The sequence below is a fragment of the Momordica charantia genome (assembly GCF_013281855.1).
Source record: "Momordica charantia cultivar OHB3-1 chromosome 7 unlocalized genomic scaffold, Mcharantia_2.0 BLBB01000007.1, whole genome shotgun sequence".
NCBI classification, from domain to species: Eukaryota; Viridiplantae; Streptophyta; class Magnoliopsida; order Cucurbitales; family Cucurbitaceae; genus Momordica; species Momordica charantia.
This window is the reverse complement of record NW_028275165.1, coordinates 16412544-16439711: the sequence shown is the minus strand read 5'-3', so window position 1 is coordinate 16439711 and position 27168 is coordinate 16412544. Positions and strand designations below refer to the sequence as shown.

Sequence of the window (27168 nt, the reverse complement as noted above, 5' to 3'; positions counted from 1 at the left end):
ATATAATTTGTATATATAAAGTTGAACCCAAAAAGGCTTAATCCTAGCTACCTATAGATGGGCATGAAACAGCCTGTAATGAAAATAAATGTATATATCAGAATTGAGAAAACAAACAAAGAATAATATTATTGTATGTGCTGATTAATTAGTTGAATAAAGTAGAGATTAAGTAATAATGAGAAATAGGCGACAAACTATAAGACTAGCTCGTACAGTTGCATGCAACCAAACCAACACACACGACACAATCTAATTGATAGGAATGACGCAACAGTTCAAATTTCCTTAACCCATCAGATTCCTTCCCACTTCTCGACTTCTCCAATGCCAAAATCCCTCTTGTCTTTGCTTTGCCTTTTCACCTCTCTCTCTCCCTCTTTTAAATTCCCTCTCTCCCTCTTCTCTCTTCTTCATCTTCTAATCATCTCCCTCTCTCTCTCTCTCTCCCCCTCTCTCAAACCAAGCTTTAAGCCTTAATTAAGCCATGCCAACTCTCTCTGCTTCTTCTGATAATCCTCTTGTTTTGGACTCTTCTGTTTCCCAAATCCCGTCTCAGTTCGTCTGGCCCGAGGCTGAGAAGCCGTGCCATGACTTGCCTGAGTTTCATGTCCCTCCTATTGACTTGAACGCCGCCTTCGTCTCCGATGACCCAACTGCTCTCTCCGAGACGTGTCGCCTTCTCAACCAGGTTTGTTGAACTACTACGTACCATTGAGCTCGAAAGTTTAAGTTCTTTTGTGAGAGTTTGTATATAACACTATTACTCATTGTTTGGTTGGGTTTAATTTGAATATTAACTCACATGATTTTTTTTTTCATACTTTGATATCATGTTAAACTCTCGGTTTATCATTTAAACCAAAAGGCTTGAATTCGTAGTTTACGATATATTTAGGTCGAGTTTGATAACTGTTTTGGTTTTAGCTCTCCGTTTTTTAAAATTATGCTTGCTTTAGCACATTCTTTGGCATGTTTTTCACCTTTCTTAAAATTTGGTTTGACTTCTTGGTCTATTTTAAAAATATAAAAATAAGCTTTTAAAAATCTATATTTTCTTTAGTTTTCAAAACTTGACTTATATTGTGAAAATATTAAAAAAAAAAAAAGAAAATAACAAACTAAAGAAATAGATGAATAGAAGTAGTGTAGCTTACTTTTTAAGAATAGGAAACAAAAAATGAAATGACTATCAAACATGTCTTTAATTATTTCATTCGTACTTTTAGCACTTCCCATCGTACTCGTGGGTTTTAAAATTAACACAAGACCCAAAAGGTAACTATCAATAACATTATGTAGAAAGTCTTGCTTTAAAATACCATGTTAAACTATCATTAAACTAAAATTAACGGCGTATATATTTAATCTTTTATTTATATTCTTAACAGGTATGCCAGAAGCACGGTTTCTTTCTCGTGGTTAACCATGGCGTCGATGCGGAGCTAATAGCGAAGGCGCATAAGTTCATGGAGTCGTTCTTCGGCATGAAGCTCGAGGAGAAGCAGCGGGCTCGGCGGAAGGCGGACGAGCACTGCGGCTATGCCAACAGCTTCGTTGGGAGATTCTCGTCCAAGCTTCCATGGAAGGAAACTCTCTCTTTCAGATATTGTGCTGATGCTGCTTCCTCTACTCTTGTTGAAGATTACTTTGTTGAAGCTTTGGGAGAAGATTTTAGAAATGCTGGGTAAGAAAAATCTCTATATAATCCAAAACATCAAAAGGGAGTTTAATCTTCATGTTTTGATTTTGTTATTTGTTTGAGTATATGTGCCATGATTTAGTCCCTATTATTAAAAAAAATTCAATTTAATTCTTTACGTTTTAACATTTTTCAATTATATTGATTTCATCCGTAGATATTAAATATAATTTATGATAAATTTACATGGGAAAATTTAGAGGACAAGTAATAAACTGGACCGACCAACCAATTACAAAGGAATATTTGGCTTCTTATCATCTTCACCATCATTGAAAAATTAACAACTCATTCTATTTTAAAAAATATTTGTTTTTTCATTTCTCTCTTTCCGTTGTCTTTTAATGACAGTGACTGTTTAAAAAGCCAAATATTTTCCTTATGTTTCATAACATTTTAGAGATTTGAAAGAATTATAAAGTTTTCTTCTTTCAAATTTCCATCAACTCACCAGGAAGCTTACCATCAACGATTTACTAAAAAACTACCGACGTAAAAGGTATAATTAAAAAATAATGTTAAAAGGAAAATACTTAGACTCATTTTACTACTAAATGTTGGACAACTCATTATTATTTAAAAAAAAAATTTATGTTTTTGTATTCTCTCTCTATTAGTTATTAAATATTTAATGCAAGGTCCCTCCATATTGTTGGAGAGACAAGTATTTTCCATGTTAAAATTAAGGATTACATTGAAACTTTTTGAACGTACCCTGACATAACCCTGACATAACTAAAATCAAAAGTTGCTTTTCTCTCTCCCCTCCAAAGTATCCATACTCAATGCCTTATTTTAAAACTTTTTACAAGGAAGAGAGACAAATGCGAATTTTTTTTTCAAATAACTAAAAAGAGTGGTCGACGATAAGATAGATGCGAATTGCACCTAAGTATTTTTCCCTATCAAAATCTCGCTGGTCGGGTAGCAGGAATTTCTCGCTGCCTAGTCGGTAAGAAAGTTCTGTCATTTAAACAATAGAAGCTAAATTAGAAAAAGAAAAAAAAAGAAAAAAAAGAAGAAACACTCCAACATTAAAACTAAAACAACAAAAAAAGACATATATGTTGTAATGTAACATAGTTTAGTACAATTAATTTTGTTCTGTTATTCAGGAAGCTGTACCAAGAATACTGCGAGGCAATGAGCAAGCTGTCGCTGAGAATAATGGAGCTTCTGGGGATGAGTTTAGGAGTTGGAAGACAATATTTCAGAGATTTCTTTGAACAAAATGATTCAGTTATGAGACTAAATTACTACCCACCTTGCCAAAAACCAGACCAAACTCTTGGAACTGGCCCTCACTGCGACCCTACTTCCTTGACCATCCTTCACCAAGACCATGTCCATGGCCTCCAAGTTTTCGTGGACCGCGAGTGGCGCTCCATCGCCCCCAACCCTGATGCTTTCGTCATCAACATCGGTGACACTTTCACGGTAACTCACTCACCTCTCTGATTAGTACAATATAAGTGACTATAATATATTTGTACTACTGTCCTCATTGTCGGTTGGGTTTGAGATGAAATCGTGAATATGAATAGAAAATGTGATAAAATTTAAATATATGCCGACCTGCCAACTTAAGTTTTTAGTTTCATACTGAATTTTTTAACCTGGATTTATTTAGTTCTTATACTTTAAAAAGTCTTTTAATATCGTCTTTGAAAATTTTAGATTAGGTTTTTTAATACGGTTTTTGAAATCAATTTGTTGGACAATTCTTAAACTAAGATAATTTTATTTATGGGTGTTAAAACTAATGGAGTTAACTCTATGGACACTTTTTTAAATAACAATATAAATAGTAACTATCAGGGAAAATGTTATTGTGACTAGAGATGAGGGATACAAGAATGAATTCGAACCCCGACACCGTGGTTTGTAGCCACGTGCTTTAATCCTCTGAGCTACATGTCCCACCTCGTCTCCATTGGATCTATTCCTACAGTAGCCTAAAAAAATAACCTTTCCTCTCACCAACCATTTACCATTTTGGGTTAAGACGATGTGAAAGCATCTCTCTATAAGAATGATGCGTTCCAAGGTGTGGAGTGAGAAAGGAAAGTTGGAGAGGAGGGGTTTCATAGTTGGAGTTTGAATAAGACGGCCTTTTCATTTTTCATTATTTTTCCATATTAAATATTGAAAAGTACCAATACCATATCCGAGTGTTGATGGATTCTCAAATCATGGAAGCATGGTTAAGAATTGATAGTTACTATCTATACTAACAAGGTGTACATTCTTTTTCGATTGTTGAGTAATCATAAAAACTCCAAAATTAAGCATGCTTAACTTGAAACGACTCTGAGTTCGGTGTCCTCTGGAGTCAAAGATTTATTAGATATTTTTAAAAGTTAATGAGAACTAAATATAGACAAATCGTTATAGAATAAAGAATCAAACTTTGTAATGGAACCTTTAAACATGATATCAGAACATGTCATATGTTCGAATATCCTTAACATGATCATAGTTTCATCCGATCGCTATAACTTATCGATTTAAGCTTTTAAATTTAGTGGTAATTGACCGATCGACGACTCGATTTTTGTGTTTCAGGCGTTGACGAATGGACTGTACAAGAGTTGCTTGCACAGAGCAGTGGTGAACGAGGGAGCTGTGAGGAAATCTTTGGCTTTCTTTCTGTGTCCAAATGAAGAGAAAGTGGTGAGTCCACCAAGCTGTTTGGTTGACGAGAAAAATCCAAGAATTTTCCCGGATTTCAGATGGCCAACTTTGCTGGAATTTTCTCAGAAACATTACAGAGCTGATGATAGAACCCTAAATGCCTTCTCCAACTGGCTCTTCCAAACAACACTTTCCACCAATTGACATCACATATTATTCCACAATAATATCAACCCTTCTTCTTCCTTCTTCTTTTATGTAAATTTTAATCAACCTATAACAAATTACATCCCTATCTCGTATTTTCCACGCGTCGTTTTGGAAAATGATTTCGAATGTTTTACTAGTTTGTGAGATCAGGTTATTATATGATCTTAATGTTCTATTAGTTGATTTTAACGGGATTGATACACGTACGAACGGGTATTGATTTTCGTCGAAGTTAAATAATGGAATTTTTAGTAGAGGAGTATGATTTCTTAAATCTCACAAATTATAAAGCATTGACATTGTTTTGTGAAGGAGTACAAGGATTCATGGTTTGTAAAATAAGTGAAGTATGAGAAGTTGTGGTTTGTAAATTATGTCTATGAATAAAATAGTTTTTTATTTGAAAATTTAAAAACCTCTCAATTTAAATATATGTCAATTACCGTCTCGCTTTAGAAAAGTAGATTTTATGTTTATAATTAACTATTAATTTTTTTTTTTGCTACATTTACAATGACTTTAACAAATTGATAAGGTCAAGATAATGTGATCTTAGATCTAATAGATAAACTCAAGTTATATAATGATTGGATTTTTGGTATCTGACAACAAATTTCAGTCTTTAATAAATATTTTCTCGTTACATTCTAAAATATTAATAATAATAATAATAACGTCAATAGATATATCCTCTCAGATTCTAAAAAAAAAAACAAACAAACAAAATTTGAGATGGAAATTTTATGTACGTAGAAGCAATTAGCATCATAAAAATTAATTAATATATCATTAAACTATGTGATAAGATATTATATCCCAAGGTTGTGATTAATGTTACAAATTTCTCATGAAAAGGAAAGCCTAACTTAGTGTGAGTTCCTTGAGAGTTAAGATGGTCTTGTTTGTCAACAAATTAACAAGCTACTCTACTCTATAATATATAGTTTTTGTGGACATATAATAGCGCCTATAAGTCTATAAGTTTTATCCTATCAACTTCTTTTCATAATTCGAATATTTTTTTAACAACCAATCAACATTCTTATTTAGCTGACTACTATTAAATTTTTGACAAGTACGAGAGAAATATATAAAAAGATAAACATAGATGTATATATATATATATGTATTCTGTTTTTCAAAAAATTAAAGAACTATCAAATTTTTTTTATTAGTGATTAGTAGAAAGATAGTGCTAACGGATCAATTCCTAAATATTTTTCTATTTTCACCTGTTATGTATATATTTTTGGTATCTCCTCTGACCAATATGTCTGTTTTCTTTAACCAATATTACAATTCATGTGAGAAAGGGAGATTCAAAAGCTCTGACACATTGTAATTTACACATTGGAAAATTACAAATATATTTTTATTTTTTTTAATTTTTGAGTTTAACAAATATAAGTTGGAAATGAAATTTTCAAATAAGGTATATAAATATCTCTTTTATCTTGACTTGCACTCAACTTAACAATCATATGTTAATTTGGTAACATCATAATCTTTATCCTATAATTGAGTGGAGAGATAAAGATAGAAAATCAAATATCATTTTTCTTTTTTGGCCATTTAAATTCATTTTAACTAAATATATTTTATCATTTTTTGGTACAACAAATATATGTGAGTTAGGATTCAAACTCACGATCTTTTAGTCAATAATATATATTTTAACTAATTGAGTTATGTTCAAATTGATTTTATCATTAGTATTTATACCTGTGTTTGTCATATTTTTGTTGACATTCTTTTATATTCTATTAATATTTATATTTATGATATGGATCGACACCTATTATTAATATCCAACTTTCTTTATTTATAAAAATATCTACCTATGTGGCCTTGGTAATTTCAATAATAAGATCTTTTCTACTCATTTGTTTTTTTTCTCCCTAAAAAAATACTCTTAACATTGTTTTCATTCTAATTCTTCTTGATTTTCTGGTTGCCCTATCTAATATTCATCTTATAATATTTCTCCACTAAAGATTCTCCCAAGGATATGCTATGGGTAATTAATTTGATCCCATGAATTAACGTTTTTTTAGTACACATTTACCGTATGCTAAATTCACTTGAAGTAAGGTCAAATAAATGATGCGAGCCAAATTATTTACGTCAAGGTAGCCATACCAGATCCAACCGGTCCACCCGATCCCACCCAAAGATACATTTTCACCGTCATATTCTTTACTACGTTCAATTGACATAGGAATGTGTTGAACTTATCATCACATTGGTGTTCAAATACTGCCTACAAAAAGAAATCTATAAATTATTAAAATGTTTTGGGCAGTTTTTTATATTTTAGAACTCCTTTATGAAAAAATGTTTTTAAAATTGGGAGTGATTGATAGGTAAAATTTAAAAGTTAACATTTACGTACTAAAAAAATTTATATTTTAAAAAAATCATTTGTAAGAACACAGTTTAAATTAAATAAAGAATAACAATAACAACTCTCTACTAGAATCTTTATTTCTCGAGTCCTTCACCATAATAATTAAATTAATTATTGAGACATCTTATTGATTACAATTTCATTTTTTAATTTTTAATTTTTGAATATTATGCTTCGAATGGGATAGTTTTGAAACTTTTTTTTTACTACAAATTTTTAAACTATTTGTAATGAAAATGAAAATTACTTTAGAAAATATTTATAAAACTATATAGTTTAAAACCATATATTTGAATAATAGTTTTTTTTAAACACATATAGCTAGTGAGAAATTGATTGAAAAATACTAATTACTAGACTATTTTGTAAAGGATAAAATTATGCCTTAAGTCACAAAAATTGTGTCTTCAAAATACAATTTCACCGGGTTGAATGTTATGTCACTAAAACTACCATATTATCTCCTAAATATTTTTAAAAATACCATTTTTGTAATTACTTTTAAAAAATACAATATGTTTATAAATATTATTAAACTATATAATATTAATTTTAAATAAACCCATCTTTTTCATGCATGACAATGACTTTCATTACGCTCCCATGCCATAAGGTTTAATTTATTATATTTTGGGAGCTACAAGCTTGAGCTTTTTGGTTGATTCTAAATTAAAATATTTTTAAAACATTTGAATGTATTTTTATTTTATGTGTCAAAAAGGATAAGTTTGCAATTAAAAACAAAATAAACAACAAAAGCCTCAATCACCCAACGGCCTCTACAATGTCCCTTTTTTTATTTTATATTTTCATTTAAATTTATATGAATAGTTCGTAACATGTTTTAAATTTTGATGTCTCAATTTTACAGAAATGTTGATGAAAGTATCGATAATATCGATGTCGATGGATATATATTTCTAAAAAAATCCTCAAAAAATATTTAAATGAATAAATATGAATTTAATCCTTTTTAAATAAGTTAAAATTCTTTCTTATTAATATTATGTTCACACTAGTGATATTTCGTTGATATTTATATATTGTATCGATTTTTCTTGTGATATTATAGAAATGTTGATTCACAAACCCATAGTAATGTTGTGTGAAAAAAAGCTAATCTATAAACCGCTATTTAGACTCCCTTCAACAATGGAGCACATCTTAGGCATTGTAGAAAAATGTTTTTTTTTTCTTTTTTGAGTACAAAAAATTGGCGGTATGGGCCAAAGCGAGCATAACAAGCGGTAATTGACATATATCTCTAACCAAAAAGTTGTGAGTTTGATCTCCCACCCTTACATATTGTACTAAAAAAAGAAAACAAATTGGGGGTATGAAAGTTTGAATCTCCAACTTCAAATGAAAGAGTATATATCAATTACCGCTAATCTATACTTGGTAGAAGACAAAACATATATATAATTCAACTGTTTAAGACTGTAATAACTTATGGTAAAATCAAATATTTGAATTTCGAACTATAGTTCCTTTACTAATTTTGTGCAACTTCTTTTTCTTTTTTCTTTCCTTTAAAGAGTATACTTAGTGTTAATATTCAACTGAAATGGGCTTTATGTAGTTAGCCCACTATTAAACAGGCTTTAATTGCCACTGGCCCAGGAGCCCAAACCAGTAGAGTAAAAGAAAATAAAATGGCCCGAAAAAGGGTATACTAATAGGGATAAGTACGTGTATATATAGACCATTTTAAGAAGCTAATTACATAAATGGGTTAAATCTTTATAATTTAAAATTTTGTTAAAATAGAAGCGAATTTAGAAGGGTAGTTATGTAAAATTTACCAACTTTCCCGTTATAATATGTGATTAATTAACAATCTTTTGTCGAGGGATTAGTTTGTCGACTTTTCGCACATCTATCATGAAGTCAATTCTTCGCAGACTGGCTTGTCCGTCGGGCTTCTTCAACTACTGCCGTCGGGTCTCTCTCCCTTGTTGATTGTTGATGCTATGGGGTCTCCATGTCCCGCTTTGTTCCTCTTTTAGTTTCTTAGGTTTTTTTGCCTCCTTCGATTTGAAATAAAAAAGAAATACAAAAATGAAAAATAAAATAATATTAAAAATATCATTCAAATTAATTTTAATTTGAAACCTCTACATTTTGTGTAAAAACCTCTTGGTTGGAGATATATGTCAATTACCGTTGAGCTATGCTCGCTTTTGCTTAAGATATGAAGTTAATATAGAGTAAATTTGGGATATATCACTAAAAGTTACATATTATATAACCTTTTAGAGAGCAATATATGTTTATCCTATCATATAATGGTCGTCGGAATATATTATATAACTTAGTAATTTATAAATAATAGCCACTGAAGTAATAGAAAGAATAACGAGGAAAAAAAACTTACAGTTGAAAATGAAAAAATTTCTAATTTAGTATATAATAATAAAAAAATATACATTATGTAATTTTTGGAAGAAGCTGAATTATATTATATAACCTATTACCAATAAAAAATATATATACATTATGAGAGTATATGTTTAGCATACTATTAAAAAATGACTCTGAAAAAAAAAGCTGAATTATATTTTTTAATATTTGAATATATCATATTTAATTAGGATATATGATTGGAGAGAGAAATTATGGAAATAAATAGACTTTAAATATATTATATTTAATATAAGAAATTCAAATTTGAAAACATCTCATTAAAAACTACAATCTAAACATTTATATAAAATTCAAATCTTATAAAAATAAAAGCAATAAACGAGTACAATCTTGCTATTAATAAAGAATTTAAATCTCAACACAGTATGTTTGTAAAAAATAGTTTTCAAAACAGTCTATAGAACCCAATTTCTCGTATTAATACTGAGGCTAAATATTATTTTTAAGATTGCATTATATTCCTAAGACTAGTTATGCATATAATTTTTTATGATTTTATTATGGATATCTGTATCTATACTATATAAAAATGGAGAATCTTGAAAAAATATTTATAGACTATTATACCCTTTTTTTAATTTATAAATTTAGATGTCATACAAAATTAATTGTAAATTAATTAATTAATTAATTATCAATAATAAATATTTACTTAATTATCAACCATAACAATTAAATGGAATCCAACAAGTTGGAAGAGTGAAAAGGTTGTTAATTAATTTGTGAAAGTTTAATTATTTTCACTAATAATAATAAATAATAGAATTTCAAAAGTGGTAGAATTACGAAAGATTTGTAACTTTTTCATCTTATACCTATATAAATAGGCATTTTATTCTACCAATACTCAAGCTACATTTTCTCATTATTTTTGTTTCTCCCTTATTTTCTTGCTTTAAAAATCTCTCTAATCTTAAAAGCAACTCATTTCGAGTCGGAACAAGATTTCGATATATTTATATATCGAAGTTGTGTCAAGAGTTTGTTTTTTTATTAATGAATGGCTTAATTATTTTCAATAATAATAACTAATAATAGAATTTTAAAAGTTTTGTAAATTTTTATCATCTACCACAAAATAGGTATTTTCTTCTAAATTAATGATAAATAATAAATTAATTAATACATTATAAATAATAAATATCAGCCCTAACAATAGTATGAAATTTATAAAATTTATTTTTTTAGGACAACATGGAATATAAAAACTTAGAATAGATAAAAGGTTGTCATATTTAATTTATCCAGAGCTTAATTATTTTTCCTAATAACAACTGATGATATAATTTCAAAAGTTTTAGAATTTTAAAAGATTCGTAGCTTTTCATCATTTACTAATATGAATAGATATTTTCTTCCATCATTTTTCACTGACACTTTAAGCTACACTTTTCTATTTATTTTGAGATTTTTTTTAAAGCAACTCAAGAGTCAAGACATACATACTAAATTCAAGTCGGCACAAAACTTATATATTAAAAGCTATATTATTTACTATTTTTTATTTTCGTAGCTATTGTTTTTATTTATTATTATGTAATTGCTATATTGTTGTGTTTTTTATTTGTTAATATTCTTTTTTTATAATTTGTATTATTAAGTTTTTTATTTAAAATGTTTGTGCATGTATTAATTATAATTTGACAACTCAAATCATATAGGTTGAAATTTCATAAGAAATTTAGTATCTTTGTTAAAATATTTTCTCATATATTTTTTAATAACAATAATTCAAATATATTAACTTAATTAGTTTTTTTAACAAAATTATATAATATTCGAGGTAAGTATTAGATAAAAATATTTATCTCAAAATGAAATATTCAAAAAATGAGTTATTTCCAATATAATAATTTTCCTTTTCCTAAAAAATTAAGAAAAATATATATTTTGAACCATAAAATATAACTATGATTTTTTAATAATAAAATAAGATGTATGCTAATAAAAAAGATTAACAATTTAATGAATGAAAACAAGATGAATTAACTTTAATTATTTATAAAATTATAAATGGTATCATATTAGATATATAAATGTGCATGGCAAGGTAACAAACTAGTACTAACAAAAAGGCTAGTTATGTATGTTTTTTTTTTCTTCCTTTTTGAATTGAAATTGTGGTTTTAAGCAACAAATTAAAAAGATTAGGTTAAAATTGAAACTTTAAAAATGTTAGGGGTCAAAGTATAATTTATATAAAAAAAGAAACGCTTTTGATAATCTGAACCAATAAAATTCTTCCACTTGGATTAACGGGTAATTCTTTCTCTCTCGCGCGCTTCAGAAAATGAAACTCAAACTCGAACCAAAATCTATGGTAAAAATCGTCAAACGACGACACGAAATTTGGCTGGACGAGACGTTCACCAATTTTCCCTCTCCCAATTCCCAATAATTCTTCTTCAACATTTCTTCCCCATTTCTTCCCCCTGTTTCGCAGTTTCTTTCAACCAACATTCACTCCATCGCCTCTTGCGTAATAAATCTCTTAATCAGGTATTTTTCTCACTTCTACGCGTTTTTCTTTGACGAACATTCTCTTTTCAGATTGTTTTTGTTTTCCCTTTTGGGTAATTTCATTGTTTTTTCAGGATTCAGTTTGTCGTGAACGTGATTTTCTACCTGCCCTTTTGCCCGTTTTTATTCCGCGGCTGAGATCATACCCCAATTCTCTAATTGTATCATTCATTAATTCATTTTCTTTTGATTTCTTCTACTGGGTTCAATTCAACTGGAAGCAAATTTTGTTGTTTGATTTGGATAGATACCGTCTGATCTTGTTAATTTAGATTGAGCTTCGCTGTATTGTTCTCGAATTTTAACATTCCGTGATGGATAACTATGGTTCTTCGCCTTCATACCCGTACCATATGCCATATGGATATCGTCATCCAGCTCCTCCTCCTCAATACCCACCTTCTCAATATCCTCCTTCTCAATATCCACCTCCTCATCAATATTCACATCCAAATTCAGATTCATATGCTCGTCCTCCTTACCCTTACCCGTATAATCCTTCACACTCCTCGCCATTTGCATACCCCCCGCCACCATCTCATTCTGCCCCATTAGAGTATCATCAACACCCATCTCCACATTCTGGCCCTGTACCTTACCCGTATCCATACCCTGATCCCTCAACTACGAACGCTGCTCCTCGGCCATCTATTCAATATCATAACAATTTCCAATCTGGTACATCCCCCTATCGGTATCAAGAACCTAATATATACCCTCCACCCGAAAGTCAATACCCACCGCCCCCTTTGCGAGTAAGTAGCTTCTCCAGCCACTGCCAGAATGATAGCACTGATTCTGCCTCTTCTGTCTCTTCCGTCTCTTCTCCATACCCGCCTCTGGATGACCTTTTGAGCAGTGTACATTTGTCTGATCATCAAACAACTGCTCCTGCATCACCTCCTGCACCTGCTGCACCTGTACCATCTTCAGTTTCATTATTGGCGAATGCACCTCAAAGTGCTAGATATGATCGGCGTGATCGATTCTATGGCTTTCCAAATTCATCTTTTTCGAATTTTGAGACGGGGCACTCAGATCAAATGACTTCATCAAAGCAACCTTCATTTTCCCATTCAAGCTCATTCAGTGTGTCTGAAATAGGTAAGGCCTTGCAGATTGTTCCATTGAATACTAAAGCATCATTGAGAGTTTTGCTTTTACATGGAAACTTAGAAATATGGGTTAATGAGGCAAAATGTCTTCCAAATATGGACATGTTTCACAAAACCTTGGGGGATATGTTCTTAAAGTTACCTGGGAACATGAGCAACAAAATTGAAGGACGCGTGAGTCATAAGATCACTAGTGATCCGTACGTGTCAATCTCTGTAGCGAATGCAGTAATTGGGAGGACTTTTGTAATAAGCAATAATGAAAATCCTGTTTGGAAGCAACATTTCTATGTTCCCGTGGCACATTCTGCTGCCGAAGTTGTTTTTGTCGTTAAGGACAGTGATGTTGTTGGTTCACAACTAATAGGAACTGTAGCAATTTCTGCAGAACAATTATATTCAGGGTCTTTAGTTGAGGGATCCTTCCCAATCCTGCTTGGTGGGAAGCCATGTAAGCCTGGAGCTGTTCTGAATATTTCTATTCAATATACCCCAATGGAGAGGCTTAGTACTTATCATCATGGAGTGGGCGCTGGTCCTGATTATCGTGGGGTTCCTGACACATATTTCCCCCTCAGAAAGGGCGGATCTGTCACTCTTTATCAAGATGCCCATGTTCCAGATGGACACCTTCCACATTTGATGCTTGATAATGGTATGTACTATGTACATGGACAGTGTTGGCACGACATCTTTGATGCCATACGTCAGGCTCGCAGGTTAATTTACATAACTGGGTGGTCAGTGTGGCACAAAGTGAAACTAGTCCGTGATACTGGCTATGGGACAGATTGTACCCTTGGAGATCTTCTGAGATCCAAGTCCCAGGAGGGAGTGAGAGTTTTGCTTCTTGTTTGGGACGATCCCACGTCTAGGAGCATTTTGGGTTATAAAACTGTAAGTCTATTTCCCTGTTCTATATTCCTTTCATGTTTCCTGCCTTTTCCAAAAATCCTTTAAATTAAATATATGACATGAGGGTGAGAATACTTTACGTAATTGAATGAAAAAAAAAACTTTCTTACTTTGTTCTTGAAATGTGGGAATCTTTATCCTTGTTCTTTTTCACCTCTTTGGAGATTAAACTTCTTTTTGTGGTAAAATAATTAAATAACTGAGAATATCAAAGAGATTGGGAAGATATAGAGGAAAGAAAAGGTCAACTGACTTATCCCTCATAGTAAAAACTGTCCTCTTGTGGTTAGAAGGATGCCTTTGAAAATTTTTCATTTTAAACTATAAATTTTTCCTGCCAAAATACCTTGTATCTAGAAGCCTATCTTCCAAAGAAAATATTGTTAATTGTTTTGTGCACCAATTCATGAGTTTATGGGCTTCAATATTAAAGAGTTGGATGCGCTGCAGATCTTTGATAACAATTAAGATAGATTTGCAGCATTTGCCTCAAATTCTCATTTACCAGCTGGACATATTCCACTATCGTTTCATCTCAATTGTTAGATTATGCATGTAATTACAAACTATCTTTGTTGGATAGCATAAGTATGGGAAAGTTTGCAATTTGTAATCACGGTCTTCCAGTTAACTTTATATTGGTTTTGAAGGATCTATTATCATACTCTACTGAGGCTTACGGATGTTAATTCTTGCAGGATGGTTTCATGCAAACCCATGATGAGGAAACTCGCCGTTTCTTCAAACACTCCTCTGTACAGGTGATACTTTGTCCCCGCATTGCAGGAAAACGACATAGCTGGGTTAAGCAAAAGGTTAGTCTTTTTTTCTTTCTACTTTTTTTCGTTTTTCATTTTTCCTTCCTTTTTATTTATTTTTGGGTTATTTTTTGGGTAAAAAAAGGGGGATACTTCAATGAACAATAGATGGCTAAAAGTTCAGTCGTTAATAATCACTTTTTTATGCTTTGAGACTTCTGTCGTTCTTAAACATGAATTAAGAAAATTGGCAATTTGAACCTGTACATCCTCAGTTCTCGGTTGTTTCTATTTTGATTAAATATGGTATGTACAAATAAGTGTTTATGATATAGATAGGTGTAGTATTTTTAGTATTTGGTGTAGAAATCTGAATGTGATACTAAACCATGCCATCTTGATGGCAGTAATGTCAATAACCTCTACTACAAAGTGAAGAAGTTTGACCAAGATCATGCCTAGATAGTTGAAGCGGTCAAATGATAAGTTTTTTTTCAAGACAATGAATGCCATCTGTAAAATTTCCTTGATTTAAGGTTAATTCCTTTTCAAATCCATCTTTTCCTTTGATGACCAAAATAGATAAAAAAATGCTAAAAGCAATGAAATTTGTCTTGTCCAATGAATTGTTGATAATTTTCTACTTCTAAAATTATTTCTACACTTGAACGTTTGGAGTTTTTTTTTCTTCAAAGTTGGGCATTAGAATCTTCACATCATTGTACTCTTGTACTCCCTTACTGGAATAGGTTTGTTTGAGCATTTTCAAGCGTTTCAGACTTTCAGTTGACCTTTGAGAACTCTGGTTTAAACTATCTTTTGACCATTGTTGTACTTGTACTCATACTTGATATCAAACTAATTCTTCAACTATTAGACTGCACGTGTTTTTTAATCTCCCATTTGTTAAGCTTGAAAATTAAGCTCTTTCTTTTTTAATAGCTCGTAAACCTATTTAATTTAAAAGGAAAAAAAAATGAAAAGCTAGAATTTATCCTTACAATCATTAACCTTCATTCCTTAGAAAAGGAGCATCTAGGTTAATTTATGTCTTCTTTATTTTTAATTGAGAACATTAATGTCTGGGGGATAAAAGAATGCCATTCTTGGGGTCAATTACAAAATTCCTCAACTTATTATCATATTTGGAATTTTTTATAATTGTTTAATTATATCTTTTCTATTTTTTTTTTGGAGTGGAAATATTGCCTTTAATAATTCTTGCTCTTCTTTCTGAATAATCAGGAAGTTGGAACTATTTATACACACCATCAGAAAACAGTTATCGTGGATGCTGATGCTGGAAATAATAGAAGAAAAATCATAGCTTTTGTTGGAGGGCTTGATTTATGTGACGGGCGGTATGATACTCCATCACATCCTATATTTAGGACACTTCAAACAGTACACAAGGATGATTACCACAATCCTACATACACGGTAATCTGTTAACTGTGCCCCACTTGTCTATTAATAGTTTTTTTTTTTTTTTTTTTTCCATAAGAAACTTTGAATTAACAAAAGCATAGAAACATAAAAAACAGCCTAAGGGCAGGGTTAGAGGGATCCCCCTCCTAGGAACTAAAAAAGAAGAGCTCTCCAATCTTGCATAATCGAAGAGAGGCTATAATTACAAAAGAATTTTCTATGCCTATGACACCACCATGAAGTGTGTAAATGAACTGTATTACAAAAATTTTCTAAAGAAGAAATCTTATCTTCAAAGAATCTAGCGTTCCTTTCCAACCAAAGATTCTACAGAAGAGCTCTACTTGTCTATTAATAGTCAATATAGTTCTGTTCTATGTTAATATGATGCAGGAGAAAATGTTGATCTATGTCAAATATCTGAACTAACCCATGTATAGTCCAGATTCTTCTTCTTCTAGCTTGTTTTTCATTTTTGTTTTTTTTTTAACAAGATACTAACTTTTCATTGAATCAGTGAAAAGGAACAAAATTGTTCATAGATACAGACTCTTGAAAGAGTGAACGTAAAAATAAAATTGCAAATAAAGCTAAAGATTCAGGAAGATGTAATAAAAACACCCCAATTTAAATTTATCAAACTGGGGAGTAAGGTTTAAATAGAGAAGATAAAGAACTCCAAAGAGAGGCCTTGAATTTAACGAGATCGAAGCGTGCTGAAGGAGGCTGCTTCTTTTCATAAAAAATCCTCAAGTTTCTTTCGTACCACAACTCATACACCAATGCCTTAACACCATTCAGCCAAAGGAGAGAAGTTTTTTGGAAGCTGAATCAAATTATCTGTCGTTTGCTTGTCAAAAACCCAAGCCAGATTGAATTCTTCTAGCAAAAAACTCCAGCACTGTCTTGCATAAGGGCAAAAGTAAAGCAGATGTACCATACTTTCTTCATTGGACATACAAAATACACAAATCAAGGGGGAAAGACTGAAGTTTGGAAGCTTCTTTTGTAGAACATCAGATGTGTTGATCTTCCCATAAATAAGAATCCAAGAAAAGAAACATGCTTTCTTTGGACATTTAGTTTTCCAAAGAGCCTTAAATAAGACTTTTGGCATAGAGTTACCACAGGATTTTTTGCAGACTGATTCAACTGTGAAAAGACCGGAGCTGTCCAAAGACCAGTTCCTGCTATCAGAAGCACTGTTAGGAGAATAATGGTGCAACAATGACAGTAATGAAGAAAATTCCTCCACCCCATCATCTTTTAGTAGCCTTCTTGTGAGAATTTTCCATGACAAGGTGTAAGAATCCCAGAAATCTGCCACTGACCCTGAAGGAAGGAGTGAAAGCCTGAAGATCTTTGGGAATTTATCCGGGCTGATCCCCAGCCCATTTGTGTATCCAAAACAGAATAGACACACCAGAGCCAAGTTTAAAATTCGAAAATTGGTTCTATAGCAGCCATTGACGAGATATATTAATCCAAGGTCTTCTAAGACAACCATTCAGCATAATACCCAAAGACCAACCCAATTCAGACTATTGAAACAAGGCTTTCATTAGGAGAAACAAGACTTTCATTAGAAGAGATTGACGTACAAGAAACTATTGAAAGCACCAGAAGGGAATGGAGAAGACCTTTAAAAAATCAAAAGGTGACCATACAAACTGAAAGTGACCTGCCTTAACAAACTAAATTACAAAAACAAATAACTCCCTCTATTCAATCTCATTGTGGAGTAAAGAACGACAAAAAATCATTAAAAAAAGCTTTCGTTTTTTATCATTATTAACAATGAATAATTTTGTTACTATTCCCCATTTTGGTACTAAGAATAGTTTTTTTTGTATCCCTATGAATCAGATAATACTATGCTATTTCCTATGTTTGTGTTATCCCTATTTACTTGTTGGAGTTATAGGAATTCCGTTCACTCAATTCAATCAAGAAGCAATTGATTTGGATATGTTAGACAAATGGCTAACTCCGTCTATAAACTTTCATGAAAACCCTACAATCAAAAATAAAAGAATGTCTCTCAAAATAAAGAGAAGCATTAGACTGAGCTAACCTTACAGTTCCCAAACAAATAAAACCTATCATAAAATGTAATTCTGTTGTATTATAGTCATAAATCCATGGGCAAGGCCTCAATTTTATCTATAATTCTTTTGATGACGAAAGACAGAAATTTATCATTTCTTTTGGTAAAAGAGGCCCCGTTCAAATGGGCACAAAATGAAATTGGCAGAGATAATCGTAAGAATTTTGACTGTATGGTATAAGAGTATGTACCATTTTGGTTTACACATGCAAAAATGGTTCAACCAATAGTCATGGCTCTCCTTGGGAAAATTTTGTTGTACTATTCGTGTTGAAACTACTATAACTATATGGAATTGATTTTCAATAGTATAAGGATGAGAAAAATATCTTCCTTGAAATAGAAAAAAAGGCAAACTAGTTTGGTTAAGAGATCAGGACGAAATTTAGCCTTCTTTTTACAGGTTTCTTGCAGCCAGGAAACTTGGAGTATTCTGATGAAAATTGAGAGCTGGTATCGGATTAGGGGAAGAATATTGTGGAAGGCAAAAGCATTGAAGGGAAAATTTTGAATTTTTCGACAAGCTAATTCTGAAATCAATGAGGTAAGATTCATTCTGGGGGTTTAAGTTGGAAACTTATTTCATGTGAAGAAGTAGATGGCTTGAGAGACTTTTGGAAGAGAGAAACTTTGTTAGTCCTGAACTCTTCAGGGATGTTCAGGCTCCAAGGCTGGAGGGTTTTACTACAGAATTCCTTAACAAATTTTGGAGCATTTTTAAAAATTATCTTTCGGAAGTGTTCCAGGACTTTTATGGGGAAGGTCGCCTAAACTCTTGCAGAAACGTTATTTTTCCTATTTGGAAGAAAGAAAATGTGGAGAAGGAGATATAATTTAGACCTATTAGCTGGGTTACGCTCATCTATAAAATCATTGTTAAAGTCTTGGCTTAGTGATTGAAGGGAGTGTTAAATTTCAACAACTCAAAATGCTTTTATGAGGAGAAACAAGTCATGGATCCTAATCAAGTTGCAAATTAAGTGGTGGACTATAGAAAAGGGTAAAATGTGGATGACTGTTGAAATTTTGTCTTGAAAAAGCTTACAACATGGTTAATTGGGGTTAATTCTTGCTTACAATTTTGGAAAAGAAAGGCACTTTGGGAGAAGATGGATACTGTAGATAAAGGATGTACAGAACAAAGTTTTCTGTTTCTTTCCTTTTTCTTTCCAATAGAATGCCAAGGGCAAAAGAACCAAAGCTATTAGACGATCAAGGAGGGACATCCACTTTCTCTCTGTTTATCTTGGTTGGTGATGTGTTGAGTAGGTTGATCTAGAATGGAATTCATGGAGGTCTCCTTGAAGCCTTTTATTTTGGAAAGAACTAGGTAAATATTACATACATTCAATCTGCAGATGATAACTTGCTTGTGTAAAGATGATGTGGTAATGTCAGAGAATTATTTCAGGGCTCTCAAGATATTTGAAATATCTTCGGGCCTAAAGCTAAATTGTAGTGTGAATATTCCTCTTAGTGAAGTTAAGACTGCGGCTGATAGATTGAGATGAAAGCTTGTAAATTGCCAACCTTTGATTTCTTATTTGAGATGCCTTTAAGTGATGGTCCTAGAGAACTTTGTAATTATATTCCGTTTGTCATCATCAAAAATTGGATAGGGTTTCTGTAAGTTTTGATATAAGGTTCTTTGGACCTTATCCTTTACTTAATACTACTTTGTTTCTCATTTAAATAAAATAACTGATCTTTAATTCCCTCTTCTACGTATCAAATTATAAATAACAATCAGCTGAAAAATTAGTCATGAAATAGAAGCATTGAGAAGATAAAAATATAAATAAAGCTTGTAGATTAATAAAAAGGGCAGCCAACCAAAAAAGTTAATTAAGTTAAATTGTTCATCTAGAACTATAAAATCTGTCCATCATGTTATGAGTTAAAAGACAAACAAGTCTATTGATAAATGATATGCAGATGATATGATGTGCTGTCCATAACTAGAGATTGAACATATGGAATCGATAATCAGTTAGACAAAATAGCAGACTGGAAGCTGTATGATCTTTTTAAATAGAATTTGAGGAGCAAACAATTCACTATGTTATAGAATCTAGAGTTATCACAATTGGAATTGATTTTATGAAGTACCAAATCTTTCTGTCGAACAGGGTAGTGTTGTTGGTTGTCCAAGAGAACCATGGCATGATCTGCACAGCAAAATTGATGGTCCAGCAGCATATGATGTTTTGACTAACTTCGAGGAGCGGTGGAGGAGGGCTGCGAAACCTCACGGGATAAAGAAGCTGAAATCATATGATGATGCTTTGCTGAGCATTCAAAGAATTCACGACATAGTTGGAATTTCTGAAGCTCACTGCACTAATGAAAATGACCCTGAATCATGGCATGTGCAGGTAAGGTTTTATTCCCATTCTTAATACATATGTGGTAAGAGGTTCGGCAATTGAAACTGGTTGAGGTTCAGTTTTGTTTAATCATGTGATGGAGTATGGAACTCTTTCATGAATTCTACGTTCCTTATGGTGGCTTTTCTTGATTAATTCTCTAATACTGCAGATTTTCCGCTCAATTGATTCAAGTTCTGTTAAAGATTTCCCAAAGGATCCGAAAGATGCACCAAGCAAGGTGAAGGACATTTATGATTGCTATAGTTCAGTAAAATCTTATGATACTTTTATCATATATGCATGTATTTATTATGTATTTGTGTCTGTATAACATGCTTATTCCCAAATATTCTACCTTGCAGAATCTTGTATGTGGAAAGAATGTGCTGATTGACATGAGTATACACACAGCATATGTGAAAGCCATTCGAGCTGCCCAACATTACATTTATATAGAGAACCAATATTTCATTGGATCATCCTTCAATTGGAATTCAAACAAAGATATAGGTAAAGGACATCAAAAGAAAATCTCACATGAAACACAATGTAATAGTCACAGTACTGTTCTGTGAGTTAATAACATTTAGCCTCTTTCTGTACATGGATTGCTGAATGAGAAATTATTTAAGGAGGCCCGTACAATCTGGTGGACGGTTTAATACCGTTGGATGTAGGAGAGAGAAACTAAAATTATGGTCTTACCATCCATCCAAGGGTTTAGAGGGGCAACCACAATGTGGCGGGTACATTGGATAATTTCCTTGCTGAAAAAGTCGGGTATACGCGATTATACACCTTTTAAAAAAGTACTCTGAAACATCACCACCTATAATCTAATATTTTCTTTTTAAAGTTGATTAAGGGATCAATTTTTGTGCCTAAAAAGGAAAATAAAAGGAAAACCAATGCGGTTCCAGCATGACAAATTAAGTCGCATCCAATAATATATGAGAATAACGTCATTTAGAAAGGAATGATAAGACTAAGTCCTATCCTTTTTGCTTTGCCTAAAAGAATGAACTGTCATGCAGTACGACAGACATTACAACATTGCAGTCTGCTAATTTTGCATATTTCTGATTTTTATAGGTGCCAACAATTTGATTCCGATGGAAATTGCACTGAAGATTGCTGATAAAATTAGAGCAAATGAGAGGTTTGCTGCATATATTGTCATCCCCATGTGGCCTGAGGGCGTTCCAACTGCTGCTGCTACTCAGAGGATACTATTTTGGCAGGTAGACTCACTAGTATCTTAGGTTTCATTCCATCATATATTTAACTAAATTTAATTGTATGATGCTATATAAATTATTGTGTTTGCATATATTGGCTCTCAGTAAATCTTGTATGCCATGATGATCTCAAGAGGCTTCTGAACTTGAGTCATCTTGTAAATCTTGTCATTGTAAAATTGGTGATTTATTGGAAAACTCATAATAGGAAGTACAGTTTCCTTCCTTCAACAAAAAAGGAACTGCATTTCTAAAGTGGTTGTAGTTGCAGAATATGCCAAAAGTTCTGAATTAGAATGTTGCTCAAATCAACCCACTTAATTCACCTAAAATCCCTACTTCTTTAAATTTCATGTTAAACATAACTAACCATTTGATTTTCATAGCATTTTAAGGATTCATGCTTTAATGAGATTTTCTACAAGCTGAAGATGCAACTTTGTAGTTATTCTTTCCGTTTAGCCCATAATCATTCATGGTAATTAAAAATTAGAATTGTCCCATATGATAATCTATGATTTAGAACTTTGCAGTTCTTAACTTCTTTGGTGGTGGGAATTGGAGAAATTATTGTGTTAAACAAATGATAAAGGAAAGCGCGAACGTAGGGGAAAATACTAAGATGCACATTGAAATACCAACAGATATTCTGATCAATGACAAGTTTACTTATGATTTATTTGATCTTTTCGTGCATTGCTCAGCAAAAAACCATGCAAATGATGTATGAGGTAATTTACAAGGCTTTGATGGAGGTTGGTCTTGAGGAAGCATTCTCTCCTCAAGACTATTTAAACTTCTACTGTCTTGGAAATCGTGAGGCTATCGATGGAAATGATCCCTCATGTGCTGGAAGTCCTCATGCAGAAAACACCCCTCAGGTACCCTGCAAACTTAAATCAATTATTGATTTCAGTTATTATATTTTTACTTTGGTTTGGGTTTTGAGTTGTTTTACTCTTTGGTTTTTGTTAGGCTTTTCTGCTCTGCTAAAGGAATGTAACTTTTGCTGTCATTTTTCATTTATGAATGAAAATTTTATGTTTCCTTTGTAAAAAAATTATATGTATTTTACAGCACTGCAGAAGAATCGTCTTATGTTAAGTTCCTGATCAATAGCTGTATATTGATGTGCATTAATGAAGGTTCTTTCACAAACAATAGTAATAACAAACGAAGGAGAGATATGGTGGAAACAACCTTGCATACCTGTCATAAATTTTATATCAAAGGAAAGGAAGATATTTTAAGAGTTTCCATAAGAAGAACAAGTAATAAAAGAAAAAGTAGAAGTAACTTCCTACACGTTTAAAGATGTTCACAATATGTTCTTAGTTATTGCTAGTCCCTGGTTTTCTTGCTCACAAATGATTGAATGAACTGACTGCAGGCACTTAGTCGGAAAGGCAGAAGGTTTATGATATATGTTCACTCTAAAGGCATGATAGTTGATGACGAATATGTGATTGTGGGTTCTGCTAACATCAACCAGAGATCCATGGAAGGAACTAGAGACACTGAGATTGCTATGGGAGCCTATCAGCCTCATTATACGTGGGCAAGGAAATTTTCGCATCCTCGTGGACAGGTGAGTTTTAACTAGAAAATTTCCTAATGTGGAATTTCTTAAATCGATGCTAGTAATTGTAAGCTTTTGGACTAAAAGAATAGAATCATGATAGAACCCAAAAAGTTTAAATGATATTAAAAGATAGCCGAGCAAATCCCACTAAACTATTAAGTATTCTCACTCAAGCCTAAACCCACTAAACCATTTCATCTCATACGACTCCTATTTGTAACCAACTCATTGGTTAATTACTCATACGCCCTTACTATCCTAATTTCCTAAAAGTTACTTATACTGGCATTCCTATCAAGTCTGTTCATAAGATTCCATAAAAAGTTATCAAATAGCCCGAGGAAAACAAACTTTTCATGAATTCACAAAACATGTGCTAGAAAGAGGAGAGACCCACATCTTGGTTTGCTATCATGTTCAGATATATCAGCTGAAGTGAAATCTTTGTTTTATGGTGTGGTTTAGAGCTCTTCATCTATTTTTACCATTGTAATTGCTATTTCGAATAAGCTTATCGGGTAGCTAAAGGGGTCAGTTGCTATGTGGTCTTGTTGTAAGGGTGATGAATAGATCTTGAATCTTGCACTTGGGAACTTGCTAATAAGTTGGGCCACTGGCAGGAGGATGCTACGAACACTTTGAATCGTCAAAAGAAATGGACCATAAATAAGATTTCAACCAGAAATGATTGAATTCCCAAAATATTACATAATTACTTCAAACTGATATGTTGCCAACCTCTTCCCGTTTTGTTTGTTCTGTGATGTTAAATTATAAGTTTGGTCTTTGAATTTTTAAAGTTATGTTAATTTAATCAATTTACTATAAAAAGTTCTAATTGATCTTTGAACTCACAAAGTAGTGTATATTTAGTCTGCGAAACTTAAAAATTTTCTAATCGGCCAATGAACTTTCAATTTTGTCTCTAATATTTATTTATTTTTAAGTGTGTCAGTTTAATGCTTACGTTGACCACATTGATTGTATTATTTACAGTTTAGGTGGTGGTTGATTTCCGAGACGAAATCTATTAGACATAGAATTGAAAGTTCACTGGGCTATTAGAATCCCTTTAAAGTATAAGAATTAAAGAGATATTAACCCTTAAAATTTAAAAACCTATTAGCACCTTTTCAAAGTACAAGAATTGATAGATACAATCTTGAACGTTCAAATGTTGAACTTATAATTTAAACTTTTTTTCTTGGTAAGGGATTAGGGTCTCTTGGTCATGCTGGTTTAGAAGTCTCAAGTTTGAAACTTTGGGTGAGCTTAATACCAAAAAACCATTGATGACTTCTAGGTCCGGGCCTTGGAGTGGGTGTGAGTGCCCCTAGATTATGGGGAGCAAAGCTCCGACTCTCGTTTATAAAAAAAATGATCTCTTTTTCCGTTTTCTTTTCCTTCCCCCTATTATCTGTATGGATACTCAATAAACTAAATAAGTTGGAAAATCTGCAGCTCATTTTGTGCTATTCATTTTCTAAGAGCACCAACTCAATATATAGAAATGCATTTCTGAATTCTTCTGAGAACTGAATGTCCTGTCCTGTAGATCTATGGATATAGGATGTCGTTGTGGGCGGAGCATACAGGAACCGTCGAAGACTGTTTCAACCAACCCGAGAGCCTCGAATGTGTCAAAAGAGTTAGAACAATGGGAGAATTAAACTGGAAACAGTTTGCCGCCGACGAGGTAACAGAGATGAGGGGACACCTTCTGAAGTACCCTGTTGAAGTTGATAGAAGAGGGAGGGTTAGGTCTCTTCCTGGACATGAAAATTTCCCAGATGTAGGTGGAAAAATAGTTGGGTCATTTCTTGGTATTCAAGAGAACCTCACCATCTAAAAACAAGCTCACTGATTGTATACAAGGAGGGATCCTACAGTAATTTGATCAAATGAAGTTGCTTGGTAGGGATAAAGCTGTCTGTACAGTTGTGGAAATTTTTGTTAGCTACTAAAAGGAAAAAAGAAAGAAGAATTTAAAAACAGAATGGCCATCATTTCCTCCCTTTCCTGGGAATGGCGTTTGTAAATGCCAATACATGAGGTTTCTTTTCTTTTCTGTTTAATGTTAATAATATCTATGTATTTGGAAGTCGGTTTCCTCTCTTGCTTTCTCGTGTTTATTACGAGCCGAGGCTACATTTGCATTCACGAACTTTTAATTGCAAAAATCGAACTCTCAAACTTACATCATTGTAAAGATTGAATCATGTTATTAGAGACGATGTGAAGGGGTTCTCCAGGTTAGAAGAGCTTTTCTTTTAAGACTTGGCAGGAAAAAATTTAAATTTTTATTAGACTGAAAAAAGAGTAATCAACAAAGTTGGTGGGTTGAGAATCATTGAGACAAGAGAATGAGAATAATACTTTATACCCTAAAATGAACTAATCAATAAGAATGATTCTCAATTCTGTGTAACACCGATGATTCTTGATTCTCTTTTAGATGAATAAAAACAATTTTTTTATGAATAATTCTCATTTATTTGTTCTTCTTGTGAAGTAACAAGATCTAAAAGAATTTAAATAAATCGAAGTTAATTATTGTGATCCATATATAGACGTAGGTTTTATTAGGTTAAATTTCAAATGCAATTTTTGAACCAACAGACGAAGAAAAATGATATGATAAGTCAACTTAGTGGTCTATCAAGAGCCAATTTTTAATTTAGAAATAACCTAAGAGAATGAGTTACTCGTTCTATATAGGAATATTTATAGGTTATTAGACACATGACCACCCGCTTCTACTTGATTCGTTCCTAATTGTCCCATCATTCCCTGCGATTTGGTTGCGCCACCGTCTTTTATCTAAGCTACTTATAAGAGTGAAGACCATCCATATAGACCAACACAAGTCTTTTTAGCATGACCGAAGATTGCTTTAAGCCAAACATGCTTATCTTTGTAGTTCTTATGATTGAGCCACGAAAAGGAAGATACACATTGTTAGTATAGATAGTAACTATCAATTCTTTTAAACCTTTCTTAGCCATGCTTTCAGGATCTTAGGATCTCTCTCATTCAGATGTGGTACCGATTCATCCATATATCTTTTCTTCCTACTCGGGCATCACAAGATAACTTCTGAAGAAGAAAACTTACAATAGTATATAAGAATTTGCTCAAGTGAAAAGGCATCACAATCTCGCAAAGAAAGCAAGAAAGATAAGATGAAAAATAGTTAGTGCCTTCATTTTGAAGTAACATTCTATTTCTCGCATCAGGTGGGTTAAGAAATGTTCTTAGAAGGAAAGAGCCAAGGAAAATATGCTTTTTAAATTAGCATGATTGACTATGAGAATGATACCATTAGAAGAGAGTTTAGTAAAGAGTTAGTAATGAGGTTTAAGCCTAGGATTCACTGCATTAAAGTGGCTCAAACAATATGTTAAATGTTTCTTAGAATCAAGATTACACCCAAAATAAATCAAATCATGTGTCATATTCTATGAAAAGTAGATCCTCAAGCCAAGTTCAAGAGTGAGATGCATAGCTTCAAGTCATGGTGAAAGTTTTAAGCTCAATTTGCAACAAAGATAATATTGGGTCAAATAAGATATCATTAAGGAATATTAAGGTCAATGATGAGGTTAACAGGTGGAATAGTGTTAAAATAAGTGAATGTGAGCATGAGATATATAATATTATGTTATTATTAATTAGTGCACACACCATCATTATGGAAACGTATACGCAGTAGAAAAATTACGCCAGTCCATTGAGATATGGTATGCTACAAGTGAA

The 27168-nt window shown here is 32.3% G+C and overlaps 2 protein-coding genes across 3 annotated transcripts; both read left to right on the top strand.

Annotated features, from left to right (window-relative positions):
* Nucleotides 1–4917, top strand: LOC111018908 (gibberellin 20 oxidase 2). Its single transcript, XM_022295173.2, has 4 exons — nt 1–691; nt 1392–1687; nt 2818–3139; nt 4268–4917. Exons 1-4 carry the CDS (start codon nt 488–490, stop codon nt 4538–4540), a joined length of 1095 nt encoding a protein of 364 aa, XP_022150865.1. The 5' UTR covers nt 1–487; the 3' UTR covers nt 4541–4917.
* Nucleotides 4918–11675: 6758 nt separating this feature from the next.
* On the top strand, nt 11676–25513 carry LOC111015574 (phospholipase D gamma 1). Of its 2 annotated transcripts, none has more exons than XM_022290656.2 (11): nt 11676–11879; nt 11982–13912; nt 14629–14745; nt 15934–16128; nt 20353–20598; nt 20762–20830; nt 20955–21102; nt 21685–21833; nt 22535–22711; nt 23221–23418; nt 24968–25513. In XM_022290656.2, exons 2-11 carry the CDS (start codon nt 12215–12217, stop codon nt 25259–25261), a joined length of 3291 nt encoding a protein of 1096 aa, XP_022146348.1. In that variant the 5' UTR covers nt 11676–11879; nt 11982–12214; the 3' UTR covers nt 25262–25513. The 2 variants fall into 2 exon arrangements, with proteins under 2 accessions (XP_022146348.1, XP_022146340.1); XM_022290648.2 differs by having other exon boundaries at nt 11975–13912.
* The last annotated feature ends 1655 nt before the right edge of the window (nt 25514–27168 follow it).